The 22578-nt window shown below is 33.3% G+C and overlaps 1 protein-coding gene across 3 annotated transcripts; it reads left to right on the forward strand.

The window, feature by feature from the left end:
* The first annotated feature begins 1215 nt into the window (after positions 1-1215).
* Positions 1216-21530, forward strand: LOC123703739 (sprouty-related, EVH1 domain-containing protein 1). Of its 3 annotated transcripts, none has more exons than XM_045651840.1 (13): positions 1216-1408; positions 9185-9312; positions 9851-9978; positions 10700-10868; positions 12389-12400; positions 12812-12900; positions 13447-13567; positions 15371-15456; positions 15901-16000; positions 16818-16905; positions 17298-17409; positions 18343-18434; positions 19137-21530. In XM_045651840.1, exons 1-13 carry the CDS (start codon positions 1389-1391, stop codon positions 19264-19266), a joined length of 1275 nt encoding a protein of 424 aa, XP_045507796.1. In that variant the 5' UTR covers positions 1216-1388; the 3' UTR covers positions 19267-21530. The 3 variants fall into 3 exon arrangements, with proteins under 3 accessions (XP_045507796.1, XP_045507798.1, XP_045507797.1); XM_045651842.1 differs by having other exon boundaries at positions 9872-9978; XM_045651841.1 differs by lacking the exon at positions 12389-12400.
* The last annotated feature ends 1048 nt before the right edge of the window (positions 21531-22578 follow it).

Below are 22578 nucleotides of genomic sequence, written 5' to 3' on the forward strand. Positions count from 1 at the left end.
TTATTCATTTAAAGATAACAAAGTATTAGCAAATACAGTCAATTATGAACTTTACTTTTGTTAAATTATTATTTTAATTAAATGCCGCTTTTTAGTTATTACTATAATTAGTAAATCCATCTTTTACAAAGTAAATAAAATTTTTCAAATGCGCAAAATCACATTATTATCGGTCCATCATTTTTTGGTGTTAGATTTTTTAAAGTCGTAGCCATAACTTAAAATGTTATAATTATTTTTTAATTACTAACCTATTTAATGTAAAATTAGATTACCTTGTATTTTGTTACAAAGAGAAATGTATACAAATGTGTTATTACTTATTTAATAAAGAAAATTATGTACTATTGAATTTTATATCAATCAATAAATATTTAATAAATACCATGTTATTGTATTTCTTTATAACATTTACTAATGGCATATTATATAAGCAAGGTAACAATGACAAAGGTGTTAATTGAATAAGTAATCCTTTGAAAATTATTCAGAAGAAACAGCTTTACGTGAAAAATAATAAATGAACGCTAAAATTCTTAGCACAAAAAATGTAACAAAAATTACGAATTCAAATTTCGAATTTCGAGCGATCAATTGCAATGACGTCATACTGAAACTACGTCACTGACTAACAAAGAAAATCAGGTAACCTACATTATGGAGGCTTGCATTACATGACCTGCCCGAATATAGAACATCTATTTTTAGAAGCTTGGGGGCCCGTTGCATACCCGCCCGTGAATCGTGCAACTGACCTGCAATTGGGGCACACTGCAATGATTTGACCTATTTATTTTTCAATGGTGCGCTGTATGAACGGAATGGAGGGGCCCATTGCGAACCTGCGTTTCATTCAGTAACCGTCGAAGCCTCCAAAGCGATCTGACCTACATAGCGCATCGCTCCCTACCGGTGTAAATACGTTCCGCGATCATTATACATATATGTGCTTATATTTTAAGGGAATTATAGTATAAATATTATTTGAATTCCCTTTAATAAAAATAATATAAAAATACGGTTTTATTTTAAACGCAGTGTCAAATAATTTTAAAATGCCGCGGTTCAGTGAACCTACTTTCTGAAACTACGTCATTGGTTAATCGCGAGATTCTGCGCTCTGGTTGGTTGAAATAGCAGGCGTGTTGAAATCTACCAATCGCGTAGCTGTAGTCGGGATACAGCACGATTCCCGCGCCACCTGTCGCTCGAGCACGCCGGTTTCATTGAAAACCCGCCCGGACTGTTATTGACGCGCACGCGTATTAAGGCCCAACAAAGGGCCGAAATAAGAACGGTTCGCAAGTGAATCTGATGTATTTATGTCATAAAAATGGTGAAATCTGTGAAGTGGCGAGTAGAAATTAGGATATTCGACGTGTCGAATCATGACCGAGGCATCTGAAAAGTAAGTGTCGTCTCCAATGTCCAGTTTTTCGTCTTACAAGTCGCGCCCTGCGATGTAGGTAGGGCCCTTCCCCGGCCATTTTACGACCTAAGCATAGATGATTTATGATTTTCAGCTATATCAGAGGCTCATTGATATCATAGCTAGGCTTTATTGGAGCTTTTAAAGCAGGTATAAGTGAAAGCGTATGTGAAACATGAATGTTTGACCGCCGCCCTTAGGTCACCCTGCGATGTATACCTATATTCTATAATCAATGACTGGTGGTTCATTCATTGTAATGTAGGTAGCAGTTCGGGGTCGTTTGAAGCTAGCTCGAATGAAACTGTTTTTGAATGAATTATCTTTGCTACGTATATAATTGCGTTGCGTTGTTATGAGCTTGAAAGCTGATTTTCCGCGAAACTAGTTTTTGCAATATGTGCCCATGTATTTAAAAACTGACGTTCGTAATTATATTATTCAAATTATTTTTTCCTGTATTAAATATACAATATAATACAAATACAACGTTAATTTAATTATTATTTGATTTAGATTTACGTGTTTAAAAGCACTTTAATTAAAAATTAACTAGGTATTGAAAATTATTTTTTTTTTTCGCACTTGATCAATACCTCGTTAGCTTTTTAATTAATACGTAAAAAGGTCGTATATCAATAATTACAATCACCATTTCACTATGTACAAAACGTACACATATATCATTTTGACACACAATTTTACTAACATCATTGTACTGGTAGTTGGTACCTATACCATATAAAAATTGGCTGTTCCAATAAAAATAAATAATTTTTAAACACATTCCTTCCATGCACTTCATAAGAAAACATAATTCTTTTGTTCTTTTACTAACTAGTAACTACCTGAACCTATAATGTGAAAAGGTAGCCAGGTAACTAAACCAAATAACAATAATTCTTAGACATACCTAATACTAAAAAAATAAAAACCAGTTAAGTAATCTGCTATTCACAAATTGTATTTCTACACTAAAAGATGATTGTACTGTTATCTTTGATAAGAAATTAAGCTAATGCTATTTGCATTTCATGGGATTAACAGAAGTCTGTGAATCTTTATTTACACTTAACTTTTTAATAACTCAGGCCCCGGAATCACAGTCACAATAGAAAATCTATTGTGTCGTGGACCGATCGGGCCGCTCGGGGCTCAATGGGTTAAAGCAATCTATTGAAATTTCATTCAATATTTTTAAGCAAAGAAAACAATGTATAAATCTAGATTCAGATTCAACTCAAATGATATTTTTGGCCCAATATTTTTAGGGTTCCGTAGCCAAAATGGCAAAAACGGAACCCTTATAGTTTCGTCATGTCCGTCTGTCCGTCTGTCCGTCTGTCACAGCCGATTTACTCGGAAACTATAAGTACTACAGTGATGAAATTTGATGGGAATATGTGTTGTATGAACCGCTACAAAAATATGACACTAAATAGTAAAAAAAAGAATTGGGGGTGGGGCCCCCCATACATGTAACTGAGGGATGAAATTTTTTTTTTCGATGTACATACCCGTGTGGGGTATCAATGGAAAGGTCTTTTAAAATGATATAAAGTTTTCTAAAAAACATTTTTCTTAAAGTGAACGGTTTTTGAGATATCAGCTCTCAAAGTCGTAAAAAGTATGTCCCCCCCCCTCTATTTTTATAACTACGGGGTATAAAATTCTAAAAAAAATAGAGGTGATGCATGCTAATTAACTCTTTCAACGATTTTTGGTTTGATCAAAGTATCTCTTATAGTTTTTGAGATAGGTTGATTTAACTGTAATTTTGGTTAAGTTATTGTGCTTACACTGAAAACGATGGCTGAACCTTATAAGATAGATCAAAAAATATACTACAGTATTGTACACCTTTAAAAATCCGCGATGATATAAAATCTTTATAATGTAGGTACTTTTTACGAGAAATATTAGCTTATTCAAGCAATACGCCATTAATCCTTATCCAGTAATGTACCTTAAATACATTGTGCATTTGATAAAGTTTAATATTACAAGAATTTATGAACAAATATATATTTAATGAACATTCTATGCCTACACTAATTTTTGGAGATTTTAACGAAGATTTCCTCAAACAAAACTACATACATAAATTTATGCAGAATGCGGGATATACACCTCTTCTCCAAAATTGTATAACCACTAGAGGTGAAACTCACCTGGATAATATATTTGGTAATTTTAATTGTGAAGCTGGTGTATATACTTCTTTATTCAGTTATCACAAGCCGATTTGGGCACGCCTATAGCACGGAATATTTATAAATACATATATAAAATTAATATTCATACATAAAAGTACAAGGCAAAATATCGGGAGAGTTTAGGCTCCATTCACCAGGTGTATAAATTGACATAATAAGTTTATTATATTTGCTGCTACGGAACCCTTTGTGCGCGAGCCCGACTCGCACTTGGCCGGTTTTTTTTTTACACGCTTTATATTAGCTTCACCTGTATGTTTGTTTGTAACCGACTTCTTTGGGCGCGAGTTTGACCCACTTTAAACGGCCAGATTTCGTTCAAACTTTGTAGATTTATTGAGGACCGATGACAATACACTAATTTGATAAAATTTTCTATTTTTTAGTTCGGTTTTCTATAAAAAGCGTGTTTTTTTAGTTTTTTAAACTATTATTATTATTTTTATACAAGCCAATAGTATTTGTATTTTCCCTAATTCCTATCCATTTAATAAATTTGTTAATGCTTTAGTAGAATAAGGAAATAATATAAAAATAGAAAGAATGCTGAATAATTGTGACATGAACATCAATATTAACATAAACTCTTTTGAGTTTAATAAATTTATGCTCTTCCTGGTTTATATAGTAGGTACTAGCTTTTCGCCCGTGTTTTCAAAGGAAAACCCGCATAGTTAGTTCCCATGGGATTTCCGGGATAAAACCTATCCTATGTGTTAATCCAAGTTACCCTCTATATGTGTGCTAAATATCATTCTAATTGGTTCAGTAGTTTATGTGTGAAAACCATACATACATACAAACCGTTCCTCTTTATAATATTAGTATAGACAATTAAGAGTACAATTATTATTTTGAATATCTATTTATCTAATACCTTACTATAAGTCCACATACTATATGTATGTACTTTATCATTGCGATCATCTTGCTACCAAATGATGAAAAATAAGTAACTCTACTGTTGAAGATATTTTATTAATCTGAAAACTGCCTTGTACGGTTGATATCGCGCACTACGCTCCCTCGAAGGTGGACAGCCTCCCGGAGTGGAAAATACTTGAATGGGGAATTTATAAGCATTAACGACTGACTGTAGAATCGCTGTTAACAGATGTAACAAATGGACAGAAAATTCGAATATATTTTCAAATGACTGCCCTATTGCTTCAACCCAGGGGCAAAAGGGGCTCGCGGGCTGCTTGCAGCCCGCGCACAACGCACCAGCTAGTCATATTATATAGCTAGGACTTATTTATGTACTTACTAGCTTGATCGCAGCTTCACTTACACAGTACCCAGCTACAAAACAACCTATGTCCTTAAGATTCAAATTCAAATGATTTATTTGGTAAATGTAGACTATTATCTATCCCTGTACCAAATTTCAAACTGATCTGATCCGTTGTTTTTGCACGAAAGAGTATCAACATTATTTGAAACTTTTGTTATAGAGGCATTTGATTTTTTCAAGCCAGCTGCATTGACATAAACACAATTACTAAAATAAAAATAAATAATGAATAACAAGTATAGTTAGTTATGGTTACTTTTGGTGAAAGCTCGATTGGTGAAAGTGGAATAGGATTGATTTTGCAATCACACATTCACATTTTAACTTATTTTACTAAACAATATAAGAAAGGACTTGTATCTAGAAGTAGTTAGGAGTCTTGAGAGTGACATCTAGGCTACTTTTAACCACTGTGAAACATCACATTCCTACAATACTTTTCTCCTCATCTGTACTAATATTATAAAGCTGAAGAGTTTGTTTGAACACACTAGTGTCAGGAACTACTGGTCCCATTTTAAAAAATCTTTCGGTGTTAGAAAGCCCATTTATTGAGGAAGGCTATAAGCTATATAATATTACACACTACGACCTACCGGAGCGGAGCATTGCGGGTAAAACCGCGGGGCACAGCTAGTCTTTCATATTATATTCATTCATTGTCCTTAGATTCTCTTCAATTGACATACTAATAATCCATACTAATATTATAAATGCGAAAGTAACTCTGTCTGTCTGTCTGTCTGTTACTCAATCACGCTTAAACTACTGAACCAATTTGCATGAAATTTGGTATGGAGATATTTTGATACCCGAGAAAGGACATAGGCTACTTTTTATCCCGGGAAAATGACGCAATCCCGGAAATCCCACGGGAACGGGAACTATGCGGGTTTTTCTTTGACGCGGGCGAAGCCGCGGGCGGAAACCTAGTTGTACCATATTTCTCTTATGTCTTCTGTTGTAACTTTTAACTTTGAGTATCTTTTTTTGTACATGGAATCCATACTAATATTATAAATGCGTAAGTAACTCTGTCTGTTACTCAATCACGCCTTAACTACTGAACCAATTTGCATGAAATTTTGATGATTGGTATAGAGATATTTTGATACCCGAGAAAGGACATAGGCTACTTTTTATCCCGGCAAATAGGATATGTTTTATCCCGGAAATCCCACGGGAACGGGAACTACGGGCGCGGGCGAAGCTGCGGGTGGAAAGCTAGTATCAAATATGCTAAATATTAAACATTTCGTGATCTTAATATCCTGTGAAAACTTGACCATAATCTAACAGGATAAAAGTTATAACAGCATACAATTCATCAGAAAAGTCAATTCATAAAACAGATTTCAAAATCATCAGCACTACTAAGAAACAAGTTTTCACTTAGCTTTTAAAGTCCCAAAATACATAACAAATATTCCAAGAGAGTGTGTCAAGGAATGACTAAGCAACATGTAATTATTTAATCAGCCGAAACAGGAAGGATCAAATTGTCTCAGCCGTTGTAAGTTGAACTATGTGCTATGAGACAAACTTTGTTTCTAAATTAGTTTTATCAAGGTTTGAATGAACTAGGTATCTGCGATTTACTATTTGTATTACCATCTACTACTATAATATAAAATTAACATTGTAAAATTACATTTTAGACCCAATTTTGTTTAAAAAAATTATATGCAACTAAGCGGTCCGCCCCGGCTTCGCCCGTCGTACATATGAAAAATAGATGTTAGCATCGGCTATATATAGATGTGAGAATCGTCTCAGACTTACCCGATAGGCACAGAAAATTTCATGAGAATCGGTCCAGCCGTTTCGGAGGAGTATGGCAACGAAAACTGTGACACGAGAATTTTATATATTAGATGTATAATATTACCTACTTATGTGGAAGCTATATGTACATAAATTTATTTACCTATCCTGCTTTTATAAATAAATATATGTAATTTAAATTTTAAAATATTTGTACCTATGTAAGAAAAGTACATTATCTTTCCTATGTGGCCTGAATTAAATGAATTTTATTTATTTATTTATTTATTTATTTATTTATTTTGATTTGCCTTGATAACCTAATGTGGTAACTGGTAAATTTTGTTTCTAATTGAAAAATTGGTCAATGAATAATAATTCCTTAACATTTCATAATAAATCTTGATGTTTAGGTATAAATCCTTAGACAGTAAAAAGAAAGTTGCTTTTTAGCAATAAACTCGATTTGGACAATCTTGCTCTTTTATACATTTTTTTCTTTGGCTGTAAACTGTAATGTGTTTCTTAACCAACTTCAAAAAAAGGAGTAGGTTATCAATTCGGCCGGTATTTTTTTTATGTATGTACACCGATTACTCTGACGTTTCTGAACCGATTTACGTGATTCTTTTTTTGTTCCATAATAGTATGATAATAAGTAATGTGAAAGTCTGAATGTCTCTTATACCGTCACGACATAAGCATAGCACCCATTTTGAATATTTTTCAGGGGATTTATCATGGCTTAAACAACCAAAAAACTAAACAGAATTCAAACTGACTGCAGGCATTCTTTACAAATCCTTATAAGACATAATCCTTATAAATTAATTAGTGAAGATTGCCAAACTAACAATATCCACATAATGCAATTAGGAATATTGTATTACAAGTATATTTTCTTATTAAATACCAGGTGTTGGTCAGTTTAATACAGTCTTCTAATAATCTAAATACTATAGTAATAAGTAGTGCTTAGTGCTTACAAGTTTGTTTAAAGACTAAATCCTAGAATTCAAGTCGGATAAATTCTTTATAATCTAAATACTATAGTAATAAGTAGTGCTTAGTGCTTACAAGTTTGTTTAAAGACTAAATCCTAGAATTCAAGTCGGATAAATTCTTTATTTTCTTGTGAATGTATTTGTTGAGCTTTAAACTAATCAGTGCAATATTGCTGAAATAAAATATGGCAGAGTAAGTAAAGTTTCTAAGAAAATATAATTAGAATTATCTAGAAATAAAAAATTACATTACAATTATTGTAGTGATACTGTGATAGTATTTATTTGAGTGAAATGCGATAATGAATCTTATAAGTCTAATATTTACAATAGTACCTAAGTGTTAATATTTTTCTAAAAATTGTTATTCTCACAAGCTTTCAATCTAAGCTTTCAAAGCTCTGAGCAAAGAAGCTTTAAAAAGCTTTTAAATACCTAGTTAAATTATGTAATTTATTGTCATTTGATATCTTATCTAGGCTTTTGGTTTAGTAGTAAAGTACCAATCTCTCTATCAAGCAAAGTATTGAAGTTTATTTACAAATCTATAGAGTGTTTTACAATGTCCTATATACTAAAACTATGGTCACACTATCAGGTTGAATAATAATGCTAATCCAAGGACTAAAGTATGTGAAGATTGAATTAGACAATGCATGACGCGGGCCTACGTACCTACTATGTCACTACTTACCATTTAGGTTTAAGACACTTATCAGTTGCAAGAATATTTTGATTGTTTAATTCTGTCGTTAAATTGTATTATAATAAAATCGCAAAACTTTGGTTCTTGTGTAATACGGATTACCTTAATTTCGTAATGGCATAACATGCATGGGTTTCGTATTAATTGAAAAACTTGATTTAGGTATATTATATAATAATTGAATATCATATTATATTATACTCGTGAACGTCAAGAATGACGTAGTAGTAGTAGAAACTAGTATCAGTATAGCATAAATTCGAAAGATCTTATGAATGTATGTTTGATATTCTTACAAGCAACATGATTGTATGGATCTGTATAAAATTTGGTACCTAGATAGATACAGTATGGATTAGCACATAGATTTCGTTTTGAGTGTCTACGTGAGTGAAGTCGAGTCCCTACTTCCTGCTAGGTCTAAGTTCACAACTTTCATTCATTCAGCCATATTTACAAAGTCGCGTAACCCGTTTTTAGAGATTTTTTTTGTAATATTAGCACATAGATTTCGTTTTGAGTGGTTACTACGTGAGTGAAGTCGGGTTCCTACTTCCTGCTAGGTAGATTCAGGCGGTTTAGATATCTCAAACCGAATCAACTTTAATCTGCGAAAAAAGGTTCTTACTTCTTAAGTTCGTACCTAAGTTCACAACTTTCATTCATTCAGCCATATTTACAAAGTCGCCCAACGCGTTTTTGGAGATTTTTTTTGTAATATTTCTTTACAAATTGGAATTTTTGTAATTTTTTTCCGTTTTCCTCCCCCAGTGTCTGCGTGGTGCGTGTCCGCGCGCAGGTGATGTGTCGCGACGAGGGCACGGGCGGGTGGGTCGCGCTGAGCGGCGGCGGGCTCGCCGACGTGATGGTCGGCCGCCGGGAGGGGAGATTTGTTACCGGTTAGTGTGGAAACTATACTTAAAATAAAATCGTAAGAACGTCAAAACTGTACATTGAATATTTTTTTTAAGAATACTTGGGGTGTGATCTGAATAGATACTGCGAGTAGAAGAATAATGACTGTGTTTAATCTTTTTTACCTTTTGTATTTATCTTTCTTAAAACTACACACATACACAAATCGTGTTAATATAAATTTATAAAGAATAGAAAAAATTCGATCACGAGGTAGGACTCGAACCCGCATCCTTTCACGCCAATACGGGGCGGATGCTTGACCAACTCAGCCACCCGTGACCCGCCAGAGCGATCGAATTTATTCTATTCTCTCAATTTTGTGTCGATTTTTTTCTATTCTGTATAAATTTATATTTGTGTGTGTAGTTTAAAGAAAGATAAATGCCTAAGTATAGCATTTGAATGGCATAAACCCAAAATCAAATTCATTTTTCTCCAAACTTTTTCGCTTTTTTATTTTCTATTTCCAACATATAATTATAAATTATATATTTATAATTACCTAATTTGCCTATCAAGAGTCGTCTTCCCCCCTGGCAGGCGGCCAGGCGGCGAGCGGGAGCAGCGACACAACATCGGCGTCGGGCGCGGCACCCGTGCTGCCCTACGAGTATTATATACACGGGAAACGGATTAGCGACAATACGGTAAGAAACAATAAAAATGTGCGCGTGTACTAGTGTACACACGTAAGAAGTGAAACTTCTTTATGACCTAATTTTTCAAAAAATAATTTACTATATGCAACTTTACAGAAGTATGTCGAATCACGCGTGGTAGGGATAAGAAAAAGATGGCGCGTAACGGAAAAAATTTACACTAAATTTTTTTCCAACCCCGATAAAGACGTTTCTCTTCAAAAAAAAATTGAAAAGAAAGCAAAAAATAATAATTGTTAAATTGTCGGGTACCCTCCATTTTTTCACCATTTCAATTTTTTTGGAAAATTTGTCCTGTGTCTTTAATACATTTTTATTACTAGGACTTTGAGCCATGCTTATTGTTATTGTTTTACCTCTATTAATAATTAGGAAAATTCATCAGCTTAAATCATGGTATCAATTGCAAATAGTGTCATTTTCAATACCTGCTTTGTATGAACAGCATATATTACAAATTAGTAAAATAAAACGTGATAATTCCACAAAAAGCTATCCTCATAAATCGCCTAAAAGGTTGTCAAAAATGGCCGATTGAATAATTAATATCATTCATTGAAATTATCGCCTTATGTCGTAGTAGTAATGGTCAAATTTTTGGCTTCGATCAATAAAAACTCTGCTTAATACATGTGGCAGAGTTTTGCCTCGGACAATTTTTGAGCATGATTATAAGTCCTAGATGTTTATTGTCAAAAAAATATTCCAGGTGGTCCTCGAATGCACGATCCAAAAGGACTTCCAGTACCACAAGGTGATGCCAACATTCCACCACTGGCTCACTGAGGAGAAGCGTTTCGGCCTAACGTTCCAAACGGCGGCCGATGCACGAGCGTTCGACCGCGGCGTTCGGACCGCGCTTGAGGAACTGTTAGACGGTAAGCTGGGGGACTGCGTGCTAGTGACTTGCGCAAGTGGTGGGGGCGAGTGACTTGCGCAAGTGACTTATGCGGGTGGCAAGTGTAAGTGACTTGCATAGGTGACTTTTGCAAGTGTCTAATGAAAGTGATTTGAGAAAATGACTTGGGAAAGTGGCTGACATGAATTGTGTATGGCTTGCGCAAGTTGTGTGTGGGAGTGACTTGCGCAAGTGACTTATGCGGATAACTTGCCCAAGTGACTTATGCGGGTGGCAAGTGTAAGTGACTCGCATAGGTGACTTGCGCAAGTGACTTATGCGGGGTGACTTGCGCAAGTGACTGAAACAGGTGACTTACGGGAAGAACTTGCGGGTGAACTTTTGAATGTGCGGGTGGCGAGTGAAAGTGACTTATGCTAGTGGTGTGTTGAAAAAGTTGTGCAGGTGACTTTTGCAAGTGTCTTGTGGAAATGACATCCGTAGGTGACATGGGAAAATAGCACGCATGAATTATGTGTGAAAATAAGAAAAGTTCATATACAGTGAATCAGGACCCATGAAAGGAAAAAAATGATTTTAATTGACATAATTATTGACATAATTACACAGGTCTAAATAGTGAATCCTTTGGCTCCCGAACTAGTTTTAAACTGTGTCTCAGGAGCCAGAGGCTTCTCCCAATATTGATCATGATATTATGTCTATAAACCAAACTAAAAGCTCTAAAATAACAAAATTAATGAAGAGGTAAGTTAAATTATTACGTATGAATGTGACTGAGTGTTTGTGTGTGTGTCTGGGTGTGTGTAAGTGTGTGTGGGTGTTTGTGTGTGAGTGTGTGTGTATGTGTGTATGTGTGGTGTAGTTGTGCATATATTATGTTGTAATTTATAAACATTTTTTACAATTAATACTTTCGTTACTGTTTTTCTAGTCATAATTAAATGCTGAAAACACTATGGAGTTGTATTGCAGCTAATATCAACCTGCTACTAACTAAATTTAAAAAATGTTTTGGGTTTTAATAATTTTAAAGCTTAATAGCTAATTAATAATATTACTAGCTTAATTTAGCTTTGACTGACCGGTTGGCTTGGTTGGTAGTGGCCCTGCCTTCCAAGCCAGAGGTCGTGGGTTCGATTCCCACCAGGAGCAAATATTTGTGTGATGAACAAAGATGTTTGCTCCGTGTCTGGGTGTTAATTATCTATATAAGTATTTATTTAAAATATATAATATGTATATTTATCAGCCATCTGGTGTCCATAACACAAGCGAAAAGCTTAGTATGGGATCAGATCGTGCCGTGTGTGAAAATTGTCCCGAAATATTTATTTATTTATTTTTATTTAATAATTATAGTTTTTCAAAGAAATCTAAATTTGGTCCTTCGAGCTAGATTTCTTGTCGATGAATGGTTATAAATCAGGCTCGAACCGAATTTAAACGGGTAATGCATTAAAATGGCAACGCTAAACGCTTAGACGTGAACTAATTTATCTAATGTGCTTTCTTTTGCTTCCCTTCTACCGTATACTGGATTCCTACACGGTACGTATTTTTATTTATTTCATATCTATATTGTTTATAATGAAAAAATAACTATTTCTAAAACAACAAAAAATAACGTTTTGCTAAAATGACTGAAAAAATATCGTCAAAATCAGTCTATCGTTTTCAGTATAGCTTTTTTTTGTGGCTATTTAATAGAAAGAACAATTTCATCACAAATTATCACCATACTTAAAAGAAAAAATATATTATTATTGAAATATAATAACTATTATACATTTAGAAATTAAAGATTTTTAACGGATTTTAAACGCGATTTATTCATTAAATTATTTTCCGACACTTTTATTTAACTTTAAGTCTGCTTTTGAATACTGAAAAACTGTTTTCATTCATTTTTTAAATTAAAATAGACAAAAAACCTACAACCATTATGTTATATGGCTACAGGTCTGGGTGGCTCGTGGCCCTCACACTATTCGTATAAACTGCGAAACCAAGAGCGGAAAGACGATGACGAAGAGAACAATATATTCGAAGTGAGTACATTCAGTTGTTTATCTTAGGGCCAATTATTCAATCCTTGGTTAAAATTTATCCGTCCAATATTGTATTAACGAACATTTTAAAATGTCACCTGTAAACTGTCAAATACGGACAATTAGAATACATTTTTGAAATTGTAGTTTAATACGTTATTCGATGAATTAATTTTAACCAACGATTGAAAAATCAGCCCCTATTGCTATGAAAATAAGTTAATAAGTTAAATATAAATTTATAAAGAATATACTAGTGTACAAGTGTAAGAAGTGAAACTTCTTTATGACCTTGTTTTTCAAAAAATAATTTACTATATGCAACTTTACGGAAATACCTCGAATCACGCGTGGTAGGGATGAAAAAGATGGCGCGTAACGGAAAAATGTTACACTCAATTTTTTTCCAACCCCGATAAAGAAATTTCACTTCAAAAACCGCATCAAAATCCGTTGCGTAGTTTGAAAGATTTAAGCATACAAAGGAACAGAGAAAGTGACTTTGTTTTATACTATGTAGTGATAGTGAAAACATGTTATTTCCAGTGCCTCAACCTGCCGACCGACTCGCGGTCCAGCTCGGAGAACTCCACAGCATCCCGTCGGCCGCGGGATGATCTGCAGACGCCGATACTCTCCGCGATCACGCTGCCGAGACATCCGCGTGGTGGGTCACTGATATATACTTATACTATATATATGATATGGGTCACTGATATATACTTATACTATATAGATGTTTCTTTATAAGATCTTGCATTGCATAATTGATTCAGGCTTGTTATTGGAAAAAATAAAATTAAGAGTTCCCAGAATTTCCTCACGTTGCAGATATACATTCGAAGTCACTCCCTCTAATACAAATTACGCCAAGAATGCCTTTATAAAAAGAGCAGCCAAATTTTATAATGATGAATTATTAGAGATCGATATTTTTCAATGTTCTTGTAATAGTTATAAAAATCAATTAACAAATATCATTTTAGGTATGTAGCTAATGTGTAACTTGGTATAATTTAAATTATTAAGTATTCTAAGTTTTGTAATGAAATGTGGGCTTTATTTATTATTTTAAGATTAAGATTAGTTAGTCCATTTGCGTGAGGCTTGTTTTCATTTTTATATGCAGTTTTTCTTTTTTTAATAATAGAACATGTTATGTGGTCTTTATGAATTTTAGAACTTTTTATATTATATTATCATGTACTTATGACTGTTATGTTCTTAAACAAATAAAATAATAAAAATATATCTAACACTGTCAAATATCTTCTTAATATATATAAATCTCGTGTCACAATGTTTGTCCTCAATGAACTCCTAAACCACTTAACCGATTATAATAAAATTCGCACACCATGTGCAGTTTGATCCAACTTGAGAGATAGGATAGGTTTTATCCTGGAAATCCCTCGGGAACGGGAACTATGCGGGTTTTTCTTTGAAAACGCGGGCGAAGCCGCGGGCGGAAAGCTAGTATAGTATATAAGTATATATAGTATATCTACTTATCCATACTATAATATATAAAGTAACTCTGTCTGTCTGTCTGTTACTCAATCACGCCTCAACTACTGAACCAATTTTCATGAAATTTGTTATGGAGATATTTTGATACCCGAGAAAGGACATAGGCTGTTTTTTATCCCGGGAAAATGACGCAATCCCGGAAATCCCACGGGAACGGGAACTATGCGGGTTTTTCTTTGACTGCGCGGGTGAAGCCGCGCGCGGGTGGAAACCTAGTACTATATATTTCTAACTAATAGAAAAAAATAATCATCAAAATCTGTTCACCCTGTCGTAAGTTCGAGAAAAACAGTCAAATTGAGAACCTCCTCCAATTAAAACTATGGAATGGAGCTGATTTGAATTTCTAAAATTTAATTTGCAGATAAATTAAACAATTTTCTATAAATAATACACTTAGGGATTTTAAATTCAACCTAGAAAGGTTTTATTCCTTACAAAATGATTTTATATCTACCTTCAACAATAAATTCGGTCGAGTAACGAAATAATAATCGACTATATAACTGCAAATAGTCTATAACCGACTTCAAACTTGCACTTGCAACATTTACAAATACAGACAAAAATGCTCATAAAATAAAAACTACTGGGCCTATCCGAATAAAATGGGACATATAATATGGGACCAACTCGACACCATCCCGCATCGAACAAAAAAAGAATCACGTAAATCGGTTCAGAAACCTCGGAGTAATCGGTGTACATACATAAATAAAAAAAAACATACCGGTCGAATTGATAACCCCCTCCTTTTTTGAAGTCGGTTAAAAATAATAATTAACACGACTAAACATAACCAAAACGACCGTTACGTCCGAGAGCCAAATGCAAAATCCGTTGTTCAACTCATTTTTATAACCATCCTCTCCGTTTGGGTTGCCAGTTGGATATTTGTTTCTAACAATACTTATTTAATAGTCATATATTTATATTTCAGAATCGTTAAAACAGTACGAGACTCAATTCGCGGAGAAATCGATAGAGGACGATCCAGATCGCTGTCCGTACGTTCAACTGTCTGCTGTAAGTTTTTTTTATATATTAATTATTTATTATTTAAGTATAGATTTATTGTATATACATTTTTTCTATCAACAAAAAAATACAATCAAAGTTTTGATGGGAAATATATATGAAACCTGTAAAACTAGCACAGATTAGTAAAAAAATGTTTGTTACTTACCATTTCAATAAATAATTAAAATTATGCAACTACAAAAAAGAAGAATCAATGTCACTATTTTATTTATAAACTCCATAATTGACTAGAATCTTTTGATTTAGTAACAAACAATTGATTTGATTTGACTTGTTTTGATTTGAAAGCCTGGAAGAAATCGCTGATAAGCTAATAGCGTCACCTTATGTACTTTACATACAATCTGTATAACAATATATTTTATGTATTTAATTGTTGAATGGTGTGTTACAATAAATCAATAATAATAAAATAATATTATTTTGTAGGTCCACGAGTACACGTATCCACAAGTGAGTCCGGGCGGCATCATTACATCAGAGAAATCATCGCCTAACACCAAGCCAGCTTTGTTGAAGAGGGATTCAGGTATAAACCTACGAAATTATTCAGTATGTAATTTATAATAAAGAATGAATTTATAATTAGCTTTCAAAGTTAAAATTTAAATCCTACTATAATATTAACTTAAGGGGTGTTAGGCGTTCAGCGAAAATTCAATTATTCGCGCCTGAGGTAAGGGGTGAGGGGGTCCGCGTTTAGTATGGAATCAACGTGCTCGAAACTAAAAATCGTAACCGCCATTCACAATTTTATCAAAAAGTGAATATAAATATTTAGTATTTTCTAAATCTAAAACAGTCACGAAATCGAGAAGGTAACTATGTATTTGTCATTTTATACGAATTATTATCGTAAAATACGGTTGTAATCATTGAGATAATATTACTACGTATGGAGGAGACACCACGAACAAAATCTGATGGCGGCGCGGGGCGCATTTTTTTGCTCTAAGTTTTAAAAATTATTATCTAGTTAGGTACTTACCGATGAAAGTTATTCCTTTGCACTTTTCCGTATTATTTGTATTATTTGTGCAATATCGTAACACACACGAAGGCATATTTGACGCGTTTCACTTTAAAACAAATAAAAAAGTTAAGCCATATGGCTTATGGTGAGCGGAACATAAGTGATGTAGGCGGTGTCGTCTCCATATGTATATCTCAATGCATTTATTTGATACTTTAGAGGTAACTTCAGGATTTTTTTTATCAAGCAAAATTTTTCCTATTTTGTTTTGGAAACAGTCATCCTATCAGACATACGTTCTGTAATACACACTAATTGTACTTCATTATGTGTAAAATCATCGAAAATTAATGCCAAATAATAACAATTACAGGATCTATAAAGAAATGCTCGTACAGTGGACCCCCACCGCTACCAGACAAGAAACCCGCCGAGACGTACCAAGCTAGATTGAAATGCAGGTAAATATATAGTCTATACTAATAATGTAATGCTGAAAAGTTTGTTTGTTTGAACGCGCTAATCTCCGGAACTACTGGTCCGATTTGAAAAATTTCATTGTTAGCCTATACCCTATCGCTAATAATTTACCAGTCAAACTTAACTTTACTTTTTTGTAATCTATACTAATATTATAAAGCTGAAGAAAGAAAGAAGAGGTTTGTTTGTTTGTTTGAACGCGCTAATCTCGGGAACTACTGGTCCGATTTGAAAAATTTCAGTGTTAGCCTATAGCCCATTAATCGAGGAAGACTATAGGCTATATATCATCACGCTACGACCAACAGGAGTGGAGCAATGCGGGTGAAACCGCGGGGAACAGCTAGTAACATATATTTATGTACTTTTTCAGGCATTGCCACGAATGGTACTTAGAGAGTGCGAACGGTAATGGCGCCTGTGAATACGCGCCTGATTGCTTCAAGTCTTGCATCGATCATGTCAGCTGTATTCAGTGTGCTCAGGTAATTTATTTATTATAATATGTATTATATAATATGAGAAAATTAAGTTAAGGTGTTGTCTGTCTGTCTGTTACTCAATCACGCCTAAACTACTGAACCAATTTGCATGAAATTTGGAGATATTTTGATACCCGAGAAAGGACAAAGCTACTTTTTATCCCGTAAAAACGACGCAATCTCGGAAATCTTGATCATCGAAGTGTATTTCCGGGAACGGGAACTATGCGGGTTTTTCTTTGAATGCGCGAAGGCGAAGCCGCGGGCGGAAACCTAGTACTATATAATATGATAAGTAAAGGTATTGTCTGTCTGTCTGTTCGCGTTTAACTCAAAAACTATTGCACTAATTTGTTTTAATTAATGGACAGCGTGGTAGAAGACGATATGTATAAATGAAATGAATTAAATTTATCTGTCCATTTTATGTTTTACAATAAATGTACGACAGTGGGTCCCAAACTAAGTGAAATACTTGTCTTGGGACCCTGAGTTGCGCTTCTTGGTTTTATACATAATATGTTATGGACAGTAGAAAGTTAACAAGTAGGTAAATAATCTAATGTAATGGAAGTTAATACAATTAATAAATCTATACATATAATAAACCTGTAGAAGGGTCAATTCTGTACATTGAAAATATTGAAAAAATCAATAGCAGGGGGTGTTACTGGATCGATACCAAACCCAAATATGTGATTAAAAAAATTTTTGTCTGTCTGTCTGTCTGTCTGTATGTTCAGGCATCACGTGAAAACTAACGGTTCAATTTCGATGAAACTTGGTATAATTATACTTTATTATCCTGAGCATAAAATAGTATACTTTTTATCCCGGAAAAATACGTAGAAAAAAAATAAATCTTAACTTTTCAAATTTTTCCGCGCGGACGGAGTCGCGGGCGGAAGCTAGTAATAATTAATATTATAATTCCAGTGTATGCTATACCACTGCATGTCGGACTCGGAGGGCGATTTCGCGATGCATCCCTGCGCCTGCGCACCGCCAGACGAAAATTGCACTAAACGGTACTAAATTGTATTATTTTTGACATAAATTGCTTACAAAGAGTGAAAATATATAGCATTAATACTAGGGAATGGTACAAATAGATATAAACATTCCAATCCCTAGTATTAACTAGGGATTGGAATGTTTCGAGATTGGTTTAATAGTTATGAAGTTTTATTTTTGCAGTAAATAATGTTTTTCACTATTTTTATTCGTAAAATAGATACAAATATTGCTGATGGGCGTCGCTGTCACTATCTACACAATATATTATTTTGTATTTTGAAAAAAAAAAAAAAGATTTCAGAACTATTCTTGACTGTAGTATATTTCACGATTTTGTAAGTCATTTAATTTTGCCATTGAACTTTTTTCACAAGATATGCTCATTTTTGTTATATTCTCTATTTTTTGCAATTGATTTTTTTTTTAGCAATTGGATTGCAAAGCATTTGGATACTATAAAATTAATGTCAATAGCAAAAGTTTATAATTTCCACTACTACTGTGCCTAGCCTTATCCCAGTTCACTTGGGGTCGGCTCTCCTCGTCATTCTTCGCCAGAGACATCGATTCCGGGTCGTCGAATCATTTACTTGGGCTTTCTTCAGGTCTTTGTTGATAACGGACGTCCAAGTTTGTAGGGGTCCTCCCTTTTTCGGTCCACTATTTGAAAGTTTATAATTTCCATTATTATAATAGAAACAATTTATTTCCAGGTGGATCGGCATAACCCTCCTCAGCCTGATAGTACCGTGTCTCTGGTGTTACCTGCCTCTCCGCTGTGTGCACCGAGCTGCTCGCTCAGCCCGGGTGGCTGGTGGGCCTCACGCTCCCATGAGGAAATAGCATACACGAGTAGAGGAAGACCGAGAAGGTGGAAGAACAGTAGAAGAACGATGAAAATATAGAAAAATACACAAGAAGATGGTTTAATAGCTTGAAAAAGGTGGTTTAATAGCTCGAAGGAGTTGGTATAATAGCTTGGAAAATTGTGTTTTTAAAGATACAGTGAAAAAATAATGAAAACATAGTAAAGTATCTAAGAAAATGGTTTAATAGATCGAAGAAGATGGTTTAATAGCTTGGAAAATTGTATTTTTAAAGATACGGTGAAAGAACGGTCGGTAAAATATACAAGAAGATGGTTTAATAGCTTGAAAAATTGTAAAATATACAAGAAGATAGTTTAATAGCTTGAAAATTTGGATTTACAGTGGAAGAACTATGAAAAGATACTTAAATATCCAAGAAAATGGTTTAATAGCTTGAGAATTGGATTATACAAGATGGAAATATATTTGGAAGGCAAAAATTAACGTTTTATGAGTGTATAGTCAAGAATGAAGTGGTCGATTGGTTTATAAAGATACTTTGCTGTGTAGCGTGTTCACAATGTGAAAATATAGTAAAATACCCAAGGAGATGGTTAATAGCTTGGATTTTGGGTAAAGATAGCAGAGATGAAGATATTTATCAGTATAAGGAAGCTTCTGGATGATCTTTGAAGATACTTGCTTGTGTAATATGCCGAACAACTCATTCAGCCATAAACACCTTATTAGTCTGGTGTTAGTCCTTTGAAGATGGGATTTTTGTGTGTGAATAGTGACAAGTGTAGCGAGTTTATTGTATGAAGAATATGCTTATGGAATATCATTGATAATGGCGTCTTTTTGAAAAGAAGCAAGAGATCTTTGAAGATGGAATTGACACCTGTCTGTATGTTCTTTGCACCAAGCATCTCGTTCAAACAAGTTATCTAACTGAAATATTTATTAAAAATCATATATAATTTGGTAGGGAGGAAATTTTGGATAAAAATATGTAGATTGATGTGGAATAGCAAGATCGATGTTTGAAAAATGGAGACATATTGAAATGATGGATATATCCAAATTAAATTTGTATTATACAAATAGTATGACAAGAATTATGTGTCATAATTGAGAAATAACATAGTTTTGAAGTTAAAAAACAAATATATGTTACACAATGTATGGAGTTTTTGTATGTTTCAAAATGAAAGAACAGGCAGTAATTTGTAGAATTGATAGTCGAAGAGAAAAGCAGAGCTAATTTTGAAATGGTTGCACCGATATTCATATATACTATTTATTAGATGTCTTATAAGGAATATATTTTCCTCAAATTAATATATGTATATTCAGTGATAGATATTTTGCTAAAGTATACAAGCAAGACATTAATCAAAGAAAGGATCGGAGTAAAAAGTATGGACTTTAAAAGTGTGTGGATAAGTGTATATAAGATGAGTGCAAAAGTGGAAATTGGACTGGAGCATAAAAAAATCGTGTTGTTTCCTTCTAACATACATGATTGTACTGTGCTAGAGTGGGACGCAGTGATTTATCAACAAGTATGGACTACAGTTTTGATAAATTTTAATGTCTTGTTTGTAAATTTTATGTGTTAAAGCAACGATTTGTCAATAGCATAGTTGGTTGTTGTGAACAAATGGATTTATAAATTTAATTTCAATGAAAATTCATTATATAAGAGCTAGCGAGGAAGAGCAACTTTTGTCTCCGCAACTATTTAGTCTCTCCCATCAACTCTATGGGCTAGTAAGAAAGTGCGCGCACATAGAATTGATAGTTGCGGATAGAGTTGATGGGAGAGACAAAATAGTTGCGGATAGAGTTGATGGGAGAGACAAAATAGTTGCGGATAGAGTTGATGGGAGAGACAAAATAGTTGCGGATAGAGTTGATGGGAGAGACAAAATAGTTGCCGAGACAAAAGTTGCTCGTGTGCACTAGCTCTAACAGTTAAAGTGTTATAGATTTATCACGTTCTATGGGTTGTTGCTTGAAGTGAAAAATATATATAATTGACGTAAATTATCAGTTACATAGTGATTATTATATTAATATACTATATGTATGTGTAACACAAAACAAATATTTACAATTAATATGAAATAAGGTAATATACGAAGAATAGATTTTATTATATACGTAAATTGTCTTAAGTTTCCTTATATTTTAACAAAAACGTACAAATCTATATAATGTCCATGTTCAAAATATAAAACAAATATTATATTGAAAATCTTCAAAATATCTATTGTAGCATTTCTGCATTATTCATATTAAAAATTATATTTATACTGTATAATACAGAACAATACAAACATAACACAAATTTTTAATTTAAAAATGTATTTTAACACAATGAGTTTAAATTCTTTTTAAATTTTATATGTGTATTTTTGGATGTGGCAACTTAAGTCTAAGATTAATTATAGTGTTGCCACTTAGCATAAGGTGTATTCGAATTGTCAAAGCACATTTATGTATTTTTATTATGGTTGATATCAAAATTATCTAAAATGGATGATTTTGTAGGTGTAAAAACCGCATGTTTAAATATTTCGTCTTCCACTTTTATGTTTATCAATGCAACTTACTGTGTTTATTTTAATAAGTACGTGCTTGATGTTAAAATTTATTCGATGTTATTCAAAATGTTGAGTATGTCACTACGTTATTTCTGATAATTCTATAAATACGTTCAAAATGAGTAAAATTGACCAATCACAGAGCTATCTTTATCTATATACTCTCTGATTGGTCAGAATTAGTCGTTTAGGATGTTACTTTTGAATAAAACGAAAATCATGCTGTCTCATTTTAATGTATTTGTATCTTTTAGGTAAAGCGAGATAGCATGATTCTTGTTTATTAATATTGGATTCTACAAATATTCAACATATCTTTCATGTTATTTATTAACTTTGCGTTAGTCTAACTCATCACGTTAAACTAATTTTTCTTTGAAATAATTTTTAAATTCGAAGTTAGACTAATTTAAATAGTTCTCTCTTTTTAATTTTAATGGTATTACGGGTAGAAACGTTACCTAGCATTTTGATCTTTTCCATTTTGAAATTATATTTTTTAATAATTAATAATGATAAAGAGAAATAATCGTAATGTCACTGGTAACTTAGTTATTGTAACGTGTTAAAAAATACGCATTAAGGATTACTCTAGTTGTTAATTAAATCTTTGGATCTGATCTAGTCTTGAATTCGAAGTTTAATCAGTATTTTTTACTTCAGTTAAAAAATTGACCAATTGTATTTTTTCTAAAAGCACGAAACCGTTTGAGGTTCGGTTGGGTTCGCGCGCTCGC

Source organism: Colias croceus, chromosome 27, assembly GCF_905220415.1.
Source record: "Colias croceus chromosome 27, ilColCroc2.1".
Lineage (NCBI taxonomy): Eukaryota > Metazoa > Arthropoda > Insecta > Lepidoptera > Pieridae > Colias > Colias croceus.

Excerpts from the sequence above, each read along its gene's own strand:
- LOC123703739 (XM_045651840.1), top strand. The coding sequence starts at position 1,389 with ATGACCGAGGCATCTGAAAA. Across the intron at positions 1,409-9,184 it reads ATGACCGAGGCATCTGAAAA|TGTCTGCGTGGTGCGTGTCC; the intron begins GTAAGTGTCGTC and ends TTCCTCCCCCAG. Across the intron at positions 9,979-10,699 it reads AACGGATTAGCGACAATACG|GTGGTCCTCGAATGCACGAT; the intron begins GTAAGAAACAAT and ends AAAATATTCCAG.